Source organism: Artemia franciscana, chromosome 5, assembly GCF_032884065.1.
Source record: "Artemia franciscana chromosome 5, ASM3288406v1, whole genome shotgun sequence".
Taxonomy (NCBI): domain Eukaryota; kingdom Metazoa; phylum Arthropoda; class Branchiopoda; order Anostraca; family Artemiidae; genus Artemia; species Artemia franciscana.
The window spans coordinates 18,751,989-18,764,105 of NC_088867.1; the positions used below are offsets into that span (position 1 = coordinate 18,751,989).

At 34.7% G+C, this 12,117-nt stretch overlaps 1 protein-coding gene across 1 annotated transcript in view; it reads right to left on the reverse strand.

The window, feature by feature from the left end:
• The window catches only part of LOC136027052 (putative sodium-dependent multivitamin transporter), an 82,219-nt gene that overhangs the window by 28,546 nt on the left and 41,556 nt on the right, over nucleotides 1-12,117 (reverse strand). The window contains exons 5-7 of the mRNA XM_065703982.1: nucleotides 8,211-8,361; nucleotides 3,927-4,073; nucleotides 1,982-2,194 (exon numbers count right to left, since the gene is read on the reverse strand). Of these exons, the coding sequence (XP_065560054.1) occupies nucleotides 1,982-2,194; nucleotides 3,927-4,073; nucleotides 8,211-8,361 (511 nt within the window). The remainder of the gene's footprint in view (nucleotides 1-1,981; nucleotides 2,195-3,926; nucleotides 4,074-8,210; nucleotides 8,362-12,117) is intronic.

Here is a 12,117-nt window from a genome sequence, read left to right on the forward strand (position 1 = left end):
TTTTTTACTTTTTGGCCCATATTTTTAGAGTTTATTTAAGCGTTTCGGCGTCATACTACCCCTTACCCCTTAATGTGTCTCTACAAAATTGGATTTTGTCCTACCACATCACTAAAACTTTCGGGTTGTCATATAAAACCTAAAGAAAGGTCTGGGCCCTATAGCTACACTCTACCCACTCTCCTGATTATTTATCCGTTATCGCTGATAATACCAGGGAACTATTTTACTAAAATAATTCCAACATGAACAGAGATAAAAAAATGTTACCGAGTGTAGCCTATATATCTAGAATATACTTTAATATGAAAGTAAACAGGTTAATATGAAAGGAACAAATACCCATAGAAATGCTCCTGATTTGGCAATTTGAATAAGGGTCAAACATTATATATCAAAGAGTAGACATTCAATTAACCAGTGACCATTATTAGCGTCTGTGCTATGTCTCTTCAATGTCTAAGATGCATCAACGAATATAAAAAAACAAAGCCTTCGATAATTCCCAACCACATAATTTTCTGAGAGTGATTGAGAACTTAGGTTGGTTTAAGATTAATTGAGTACTCCATAAGAAGAACTTCAACACTATTTATTTTCTTTTTCTGAAATTGTGGATGCAAAGCCCTTAAGTATCTTCATGTTTACAATATAATTTCCTAAAAATAAGCATTACTACCTTAGGAATGACAAAACAAATTCTGCAAAGAATTGCGAAAGCAGTTTGGAAGAGAAAAAAAAATCATGCTCGCACTTAAACGAATAGCCCCCGCTCAAATACACAAGCAAACACAAAAATACTCCTGAATATCTTTCTCCCAAACGATTTATACAATCATAATCAGCAGTCTGTCTTCTTTGTAACTTTCCTCCATTGTCGTTTTATGAGGTTAATTCACTTGAGAAGTCAGCAGCTCAATTAATGAAATACAACGTGATTCATTTGATAGCAAAAACATAAAATGTGACCGAGTCAGTAGTTGTAGAAAACATGCCAAGAGTAAAGGAACGTCTCTGTAATTACCTTATAAGTTTAATTGACTTGGTAAGTGAGCAGCTCAATCAACAAATGAGTTGCTGGTACTCTATTCACGATTCAGTTGATAGAAGTAATATCAAATAGTTACAGCCTATTCAGCGGTTGTAGAAAACATGCTACTACCGTTAAAAGTCTGGGGGTGCCAGTTAGGCTATCCCAAACTTATTCAGATAGACAAAAAAACCTGTAGAGCAATGATATAGGCTATAGTCTATAGCCTATAGCCGTCAGGAAAATTTTTGTTTCGTTGAATTCCCCAACATTCACCAGTACACTTCGATACAACCCAATAATACTCCCGACTTCCACAACGGGAAATGGCTGGGACAAAGATGTCTATGTGCAGTTACAGCTAAGCAGAAAATTATACTGAAAATAAACCCTACTAAAATCGTATCCGGTAGTTCTCTGGGATTCCCCATGCCGAGGAATGCCTCTGCCCAAGATCTGGGACTCACACGACAAGACTACACCAATGAAGCCTTAGTATTCAACAAAGAAGACGAGAGGACACTTATCTGATACTCAATAGACGGAAAAAAAGGAGATATTTGGGAAGAGTTGGTATGAGCAGCGGTCTTTACAGTTGTCCGATGTGTAGATACTGGAAGGAAATTGATCGCATTTTCACAGGAAGTGTGATTTGAGAAATGAAGTTTTTGTAGTGGATGAGGGGGAAGAGTTGTGGGTGGAAAGTCTGTCGGAGAAAGGGTGCTTTATTAAGATTAGGAATCTGGCCTGGCTTATTCGCGTGGAAATGGCCCACCGGACGTATGTTTTATAATGATTATGCGTGTATTAGTGTTTTTTTCCTTGTCTTAGTTGCTTTATCCTAATTAATTAATTGATACTTCTAATTGCTTCTGTATGTAGTTTTCTTTTTTTTTGGGGGGGGGGGCATGACCCTGCGTTTTTTCGTCAAATATGCTATAAAATACTTACGACCGATTCAGCTGTTGTAGAAAACATGCCTAACGTGAAAAGGCCGAGCAGAGGGCCACCAACAACTCCAAAAATCGTGAGAGAAGCTTGAAGTATCCCACCTAAGAACTGAGCTAAAAATGCCACTCCTAAGCAGATAAACCCAAAGAGTAGGGCTATCAATTTTGTAAAGAGTGTAATCTTCTTTTCGCTGGTATTGCGCAGTACAGTTGTCTGAAACATGAAAAGAAATTACCCCTTTAATAAACTACGTTTAGCGTTGATTTAAAATATTGTCTTTGCTTCTAAAAAGACACAATATACAAAACAGAACAAATACTCAAATAAATCAGAGTTGCATTGAAATCATGTAAACCTTTTCACAAAGAAAGTTCCAATAAATAAGAATAAAACAAAAAACGCGTAGCGAAAGTAATTCCTAATGAAGAGGGGTGTTTAACACATCTCAGAAAATATAAATTTAGAATAGAATTTAGAGAAGAAATCAGAAAGTTTTGAGCTGATGTTTTATAAGAACATATAATGTCATTTAAAAAAAAGAAAAAAAAAGAAATGATTTTATATTAATATAATTGAGATGTTTAGTGGAATTCCAGTCCAATTCCAGGAATTCCAGAGAGAAACGTCTGCATAGTGTTTCACAAAAATTTCCTAATAACTTAAAAAAAGATGACTTGAAATGATAAGTGATAAACAAGACTCCAAGATTTGGCGAGTATTGATCCGTCAACCAAATAGAAAAGAGACGAAGAAAAAAAACAGTCCGATCCTATACAGATAAAAACAGGTGGCGATAATTTAGATCGATGCTTTCATCAAACTTATGATATTGTATAAGATTCAAAAAGCCTTCTAAAATTCACAAAATCAACAACAAAAAACTGCTCATTTTTTGTCATAAGATAAGACAAGATTTTTCACAAAAGATTAAAATAAATCAAAGCGAAATTAATTTGTGGAACAGAAATTAAATAGTTTGTAGATTTGGGGGTAAACTCTTTGATAGCTCCATAGGACTACGACAAGAAAAAAAAAATTCTAAACAAATACAAAATACGAAAAAACTATAAACACAAAATACAAAATAAAAAAGTAAATTAAAAAAAAATGCGAAAATACAAACTAAAAAAATAATAAATAAATAAAAGTAAAAAAAGCCATAAATACAGGTAATTTAACTACTTTATGCCGCAAAAAGAGACAATTTCATAGCCAGTATTTGCTAATAATTAATAGCTCAAGCAAAAATCTACTCAGTACTTTTGATGTATTGGAGATAAAAACTCAGAACAATAATTCAATTTTCTTCTTTGAAAACGTTGATAGTAAATATACGATTACCATGTTAGTGGTAGAGCCCATAGTGATAGCCAAAAGATAATTTCAAAATAAGCTCAATAGCAAAAGAAAACACCATCACTGACTAAGAACAGGCAATAGAAGAAAGCATAATGGTTTTGGGAATACAAAATATCAGCAAAAAGTAAAAACCTACACTTAAATAGGCTCCATGAAACGTTTCATTTCACAGCTTTAAAGGTAAAGAAAAAAAACATAAAATATATGGCACTGGACTTTACAGTCCCTACCGGCGGTGCTGATCTCCGTTTCATGGCTCTTCAGCCGGGAAGCGCAATAGGGGCTTGAGGGCCAGTCATCATGTACTTTCGGTGACTCTTTTCTGTTTAACTTCTTCAGGTTTCTCCAGGTACTTATTTAGAGCTGGGTCGACTTTAGGTGAGCTTATAGAGGCACGCCACTGACCCCCGTTCCAAACCTAATAACCAGAGACAGCAGGGATCGAACCCTTGTTTTCACGGACAAAGGGTTTCAAGTTTAGCGTGCTAACCACTCAGCTAAGCTGGCTTTGAAACACAATCAAAAATAAAATATTCAGTTGTGTATATAAACTTTTGTCTTTACTTATATGTGAACACAAACTAACCTTTAAGAAATCCTCAATAGTAACAGCTGCAAGTGAATTGACAGCAGATGAAACAGTACTTAGGCTGCCAGAGAAAATTCCAGCTACAAAAAGTCCTGGTATACCAGGAAGGTTTCCCATCGTATCAACAACAAATAGTGGCAATAGCTATAAAAATGAGATAAAATTGTATCTCAACACAATAGAAATTAAAACTTATATCAATATTTTACTAAGTTCACATAAACAGTAAAAATAGTCAACTAGCCTATAAAACCAGTTATTCAACCTATAAATATTAATGTTAACCTTTTTTGAGTAGAAAAGTGACCTAACTGCCAATTACTTCCTAAATACATATTTATGTGAACCATTTTCCTATTGCTTATCATTACATAGCATTACAGATACAGCGTCACGAACGCGGTACAGCTGTACCTATTGGGTAAAATTTAAAAGTATTGGGACAATGCAGTGGGCTTGGATATTTTTTGATTCAATAGAAATTTTCCTTTACGTTTGATTTTGCTTACTCCTCTCTTACTCGAACCAGCGGTTCCTATGGTGAAAATTATCTTCCTGCTGAAAAACTTTAGTAGGAAAACCGGTACAGTTTACTTCAAACCATTGGCAACAATGCACAGATACCACTCACTGTTCACATATTCTATCATTTTAAGGTGAGTCATTGTTTCGAAACTTTTCTTTGCCAATGGGGCCAAGCTAATAGAAGAAAATTTCAAGTTACAATTTCTTTCTTTCCCTCTCTGCTAGTTGTATTTTTTATTTTTATTTTTTTATACTAGTAAAATCTATAATAAATTTTTTTTAATTTTTTTTTTTACCTTAAGTAAAATTTAATTTTTTCACAAAGATCTTTTTTCTTCGTCAATGAGAAGAAAGAACATTAAAACGCTCAGTCTTCAAAGAAAATACTGAGTCTCTTTTAAAGCAAAAGAGACGTTTTTCTTCATCTTTCTTTGGTTGTTTGCTCCGGTGTAGCATCAGTAACATTTAAATTGTGTGTAAATATTCTCTTTCTTTATCAAAAATTAATTGTATATTTAAAAAAGATTTTTAATCTAACTTCAAAAAAAAATTTGGTCATTCTCTTTTCATGCAGTTTTCTTTGTTTTACTTTGGAAATCAAAAAGGCGATAAATTCAAAAATAACCCATCTAATTCCATCTTCCTGATGTAATCATACTCAGGCAGTATTCTTATAAAAAGCAAGTGCTTTGATTTTCAAACAGATTGAAATTCAATTTTTTTTTATAATAGAGATATGCATATTTGACAGAACTTCTTACTTATGTATAAAAGGTTGCAATACATTATTTCAGAGGTGATTTAAAAGAAAAAGAAAAGTTTTTGAGAAAGGGTACACGCAAGGAAATTAATCTGACAAACTGACAAAGAACAAAAAAAGCATATTGACAGCGTTATATCAAATTCAGGAACATTCCTCCTATATGTAAGAATGCAATCTAGGGAAATAAAATTTAGGTAGGGGGAATCAATCTTATTTCTAAATCCTTCACTAGAACTATTCCATTGTTTTGTGGGCATCGTTTAATGGCTTCTGCGCAAGAATGCACATAGGCAAAAATAATCGCTACAAATGTTTTATTAAGAAAAAAACGCGAAATTTTCATTTTACCGTCAGTTTTTACTCGCTTGAATAACTGTATATAAAAACAAAACATTGTACAAAATATATTGTTCGGTCTCACTTACTAGGGTTATAAGGAAAGAAAGGCAAAGATGGTTCGGTCAGCGTTGTGGAAGAAGAATGATAAATCGCCAAAAATCGTTGTTGGAACAAAAATTGTCAAAACTTGGTGCAGTGATCAGTAATCAGTAGTTATCGCAGTAGTCGTTACTCTCTCAAAGAAAATGCGTCAAAATACTAACATTAAAGGTATGCTTGATTTATTTTCTAAAGCGTTTTTCTAGAGAAAAAAATTTCTTTTCGTCGTAATTTATTATTTCTGTCAAGTACATAAAAAAGTACACAATATGACACAGCAGTTTTCTGGACTTGTATTGTGTTTGAATAATCATATTAGGTTTTTCTTTCGCTTCTTTGTTTTGTGTTGTGTTTTTTCTCTCCTTTCATGTTATTTCCTAATAAGCGTAAAGTCTTTAATCTCGTTTTTGTCCTTTCCTCTCTTTTTCCAAATTAAATAAAAAAAACAAGTTTTTTTAACTGAAAGTAAGGAGCGACATTAACACTTAAAACGCACAGAAATTACTTCGTATATGAAAGAGGCTGCTTCCTCATCAACGCCCCGCTCTTTACGCTAAAGTTTGAATCTTTCTCTCAATTCTTCTTTTTAAAACAGTAAAAAACTTTAGCGTAAAGAGCGGGGCGTTGATGAGGAAGCAGCCTCTTTCATATACGAAGTAATTTCTGTGCGTTTTAAGTTTTAATGTCGCTCCTTACTTTCAGTTAAAAAAACTTGTTTTTTTTTATTTAATTTCTGAACGTTTTTGAATCAATGCATGTTTTGATTTTGGCTCTCCGCAGAGGAATAATCAAAACGAAATTTGCATATTTTTTTTTTTGGCTTAATGGCTTTCTCATAATTTTGATCGAATGATTTTGAGAAAAAAAGAGCGGGGGACGAAACCTAGTTGCCCCCCGATTTTTTGGTTAATTAAAAAGGCAACTAGAACTTTTAATTTTTTACGAATCTTTTTATTGGTAAAAGATTTACGTAACTTATAAATTAGCTTACGTAAATAACTTTTGTATTCTCATGTTTTTATTACATATATGAGGGGATTCGCCCCATCGTCAGTACCTCGCTCTTTACACTAAAGCTTAAATTTTATCCCAATTCATTAAGAATGACCCCCTGAATCACAAAAGCCGTAGAATAAGTAGTTGAAATTACTGAAAATACTTTAGCGTAAAGAGCGAGGTATTAGAAGGAGGTGAGCCCCTCATATGGGTAATAATTACTGTTTTTTTTAAGTTTTATTGCTGTTCCTTACTTCCAGCTGAAAAAGCTTTTTCACTTTTATTTTTTAATTGTTTTTTTTTTTAAATAATGCTAGTAGCCTATATCCTGCTCTCCCTTCATGGAAATTTTCTTCTCCCATTACAAATTCTCTAAGGAAAGTTCCCCCAGCATATCCCCCTCTTCTCAACCCCTCCCCCAAACCAAAAAAATCCTCCTGAAAACGCCTGTATACTTCCCAATAACCATTACTATATGTAAGCACAGGTCAAAGTTTGTAACTTGTTGCCCCTCCCACAGGGACTGTGGGGGAGTAAGTCGTCCCCAAAGACATAGTTATAAGGTTTTTCGACTACGCTGAATAAAATGGCTATCTCAGAATTTTGATCCGTTGACTTTGGGAAAATAATTAGCGTGGGAGGGGGCCTAGGTGCCCTCCAATTTTTTTGGTCACTTAAAAAGGGCACTAGAACTTTTCATTTCCGTTAGAATGAGCCCTCTTGCAACATTCTAGGACAACTGGGTCGATACGATCACCCCTGGGAAAAAGAAAAAAAACAAAAAAACAAAAAAACAAATAAACACGCATCCGTGATCTGCTTTCTGGCAAAAAATGCAAAATTCCACATTTTTGTAGATAGGAGCTCGAAACTTCTACAGTAGGGTTCTCTGATACGCTGAATCTGATGGTGTGATTTTCGTTAAGATTCTATGACTTTTAGGGGGCGTTTCCCCCTATTTTCTAAAATAACGCAAATTTTCTCAGGCTCGTAACTTTTGATGGGTAAGACTAAACTTGATGAAACTTATATATTTAAAACCAGCATTAAAATGCGATTCTTTTGATGTAGCTATTGGTATCAAAATTCCATTTTTTAGAGTTTTGGTTACTATTGAGCCGGGTCACTCCTTACTACAGTTCGTTACCACGAACTGTTTGATTGATGAAGGTTTCTGGATATGAAGCCAGAATATCAGAATTTTATTAGTATATGCGCATTTTTTTTCTCAACGTTCAATGTCTCAATTAAAGTGTTTGCTCGTTGTTATATTTTTATTTCATTTTAGGTATTTTTTTGTGAACATTTTATCGATTTTCATTGACCTTTTTTACAGAATAACATGACATTTACAGCATGATTACAGAATAAAATGACGTTTTTTAACATGATACAAAATGAATACATTGTAATTTGCATGCCACATGAGAAAATATAAAAGTAGCCATTTGGTCTTGATACTAAAAATACTCCTCACCCCTCCGTTCCCTTTTGTATGACATTCATAAAAAAAAGAAAATAGTCTATCGTGCAGTAGAATGTTAAAGGCAGCTTTTTACCTGGTCACTATTTGTGATTCGTTTTGTGAGAAGTGGATCACAATATGCATATTCTGAATAAATTGAAAGGCCAGCATAGGAGGTTATGAGACTTAAAGCAGTAAGGATTGGCCAATTTAACCACAAAGATGCTTGAGACTTCTTGAGGCTTCTGAAAAGAAAAGAGTTGACTTTCCCATCAGTCCTGTCTTGATTGTCAAGATAAGGGTAGCAAGAATTCTACTCCTTAGGAAACTTGTGCAAAAAATCACGGAGACCAAATCGTGCAATGTCTTAATTCATGCATAAAACAAATAGAAAAGACCAGGTCTATTCCCGGGGAGAAGAGATCAGGAAGTGATTAACAGACCCTGCCTTCATCCCCTTCTGAACGAATAGTTATTACGAAGCCTAGCCTATAACCGGGTATTGCTTCAATGAGAAGATGAAGAAGAAAAATAGAACAGTCATCGACTTTACCATCATTAGCACTAATTGTCTTATTCATGTTTTTGCCCAAGAAAGAAGGATTACCAAGTACTGTTAAATTACCGTTAGCGCTATTGGCTAATTAAGAGAAGAACATCTTGAGAATGTGCTAAACTGCGACAGAGTTACAGGAAAAACATCTAGAGAAGAATGAAAAAGTTTGTGACACTTTGGATATGAAGGAAGATTTATTTTTTGTGAGGAAGAATTAGTGGCAGTATTAAAAGGACTAAAAAATAATAAGGCCCCAGGGGCTGATAGTGTGTCTTAAATATGATAGTGATAGATATCACTATCATAGTGTTTTATGTATAGTGTTTATGATAGTGTGTTTTGAGGTTAGAAATAATTTACCGAAGATTACGAATGTGATTTTTGAAAGAGAGGAAGTACCTAGCGATTTCAGGGGAACTCTAATTAAACCCCTATATAAGAAAGGAGATAAGAGTCACTGCGGTAATTATAGAGGCATTAGCCTGGTTTCTGAAAGTAGCAAATTACTTAGTATGATCTCACTTTTTAGACTAAGAGATGCTGTAGATAAAGTTTTAAGATAACAACAGTGTGGTCTTAGGAAGGGTAAAGATGCGTCAACCAAATATTTACTCTCAGATTAATATTTGAGAAGTGTCTGAGTCATCAAGCGCCTTTAGTCCTCAGAGTGGTAATTATAGAGGCATTGACTTGGTTTCTGAAAGTAGCAAATTACTTAGTATGATGTCACTTTTTAGACTTACAGATGCTGATATTTACTCTAAGATTAATAATTGAGAAGTGTCTGAGCCGTCAAGTGCCTTTAGTCCTCAGAATGGTAATTACAGAGGCATTAACCTGATTTATAAAGGTAACAAATTACCTAGTATGATGATACTTTTCAGACTTAGAGATGCTGTAAATAAAGTTTTAGGAAAAGAACAGTGTGGTTTTAGGAAGAGTTAAGATGCGTCGACCAAATTTTTACTCTTGGATTCAAATGTGACAAGTGGACGAGTCACCAACGCCTTTAGTCCTCAGTTACATAGATTTTGAGCAAGCGTTTAATTCAGCTGATAGAAGAGCTTTATCAAAGGTACTATTTTTGTATGGTATACCAGATAAATACATTAAAGTGATAAATGATATACGTAATAATATTGCTGCGGTTAAGGTAGTAAGTGAGGCTGATTACTGGTTTCGTATTAAATCAGGAGTTAAGTAGGGTTGCGATCTATCCCTATTTGCATGGAGCGTTTAGATGGACTTTGTCTTAAGGAGAGCAGCAAAGGCAATGGGAGAATACGGAATCTAATGCGGTATTAAAACTCTTCTGGACTTAGATTATGCAAATGATTTAAGCATCCTAGATGAAAATGTAACCAAAATGAATGAGCTTTTAGAGGTTTTGGTGCTTTTGAATGAGCTTTTGGAGTTCGGGGTGCAGGAATAGGCTTGAAAAGTAATGTTGAGAAGACTAAGTCGCTAAGGCTAAAATAAGTAAGGATAAGAAGGTGATGTTAGGTAACGAGAAGATCATTCACTTACCTATGTAGTGTTATTACCAAAGACGGTGGGTGCAGTGAAGATGTTAAAGGTAGAACAGCCGACGCCCAGGGTGTTTTTTTTCACAGTTGAAAAAAGTTTGAAATAATAGGAAGATAAGTCTGCAAACCAATATTAGAATATTGGGAGCCACAGTTATGACAGTGGTCAAGCATGGCTCTGAAGCGTGGGCACTCCAAGAGACAGAGATTTGGTAGATGTTCTCAAGAGAAATTGCCTACGAATTATTTTGGGAACCCGACTGACTGACCGTATCTAAAGCAGTAGGCTGGTCGAAAAGCGTGATCCAATACCGCTTTCTACGGCTTTGCTGAGAGAAATGTTGAGATGGCTATGGCACGTTCGGATAAAGGAAAACAAATTGCCAAAGATTGTCATTTTCGGGGCAACCGTCTAGGGCTAAGCAAAAAGCAGGTTATGCCCTTTGGGGTGGGAGAATGTCGTAAGGAAAGATTTAAGGGAAACGGAAACTTCCAAGGTAAGTGGAATAGATTGAAATATCTTTCAATAGATTGGGATGGAGGAGGAGCATGCGTTGTGTTGGCCTCAGGCGGCTTGGTGCTGCAGTGACCCATTAGTGGTAGTAGCAGTACTACACCCATGAAGATGGGCTTAAAAGGGAGAATGAACGTACTTACATTCCTTTTCTCCTAGTAAGTCATCAATTAGCACCTCGTATGTACAGATTACAGAGAACTTCGTACTATTAGGGGATAGCAACTTCTGGAAATGTAGGAGGGTGGCATATATCTTCATTGCTTTTTGTTGTTGTATTTACTGCTTTTTGTTGTATATATAGCAATTCATATGTACAGATTACAGAGAACTTCGTACTATTAGGGGATAGCAATTTCTGAAAATGTAGGAGGGTGGCATATATCTTCATTGCTTTTTGTTTTTGTATTTTTTTAATGAAGATACTAAAAAATAAATTTTCTAAGTCCAAGAGGGGCTGGTAAACGACTCCCCCCCACCCTGCACCAATATAATTTACCTTCCTGTGTATAACAATGTGTTATTGGCGCCTACTGGAAATGGAGAATGTTTTCGATCAACTCTTAATCGAACCAGAAGAAAAGAGCTAGGTTCATTGCAACCGAAAAAGGTAAGTGCCACCCAAAAACTGACTTCAAAAATGAGTAAGTCAACATCTAGATGTGTGAAAACTTCATGGAGATGTGTGAAAGCACTAGAGGTACCAAAATTGCAGCCAATTATTAGTTTTATTTACTTTTTATATCTCAAAACATTTAAATTGCAAATTGAACTGCTGCAATCTTCCCAAAAGCCCTTTACGCTATAGCGAATACACAGAACTGACAACATTCACTATCAGGGAATTAGAGTAAATAATTACAAATATGTGAATTTTTCAATAAAACTCAACCCAAACTTCAACTTAAACAACGAGGAGATGAGGACGGAAAGAGAATTCTTTTTCAATATGTAGAGTCAAATCAAAAAAGACAATTTCTTATTAAAGTTTAGAAACTTCTATTTTCGACGGCCAAGTCTTCCTTGAAGTTAGTGCAACCGAAATTACTATTTATTTTCCATTCTGGATTTAAAAAATGGGGGGAAATGGAAAAAAGGGATTTAAAAACTCCAGGGAGCATAAGTTTCAAAAAATTTTTTTTTTCTTAGACACACTAAAATCCACTCTAATATTTTTAAAACATTCTCCACAATCGCTCATTATCAATCCATCGAATTATGAATCTCTTTACATAATAATTAATGCCTCCAACGAACGTTCTTTTAGTCATACCTCGTAGTTTACTTTATGGACTTGATTGAACTGACCTATGAACATTTGAAATTCAAGAAAAGGCTCTCAAAATGTACGTCCAGTATTACTTTCAGCCGGTTGTACAATCTATGAAAACACGTAAGGAGAGGT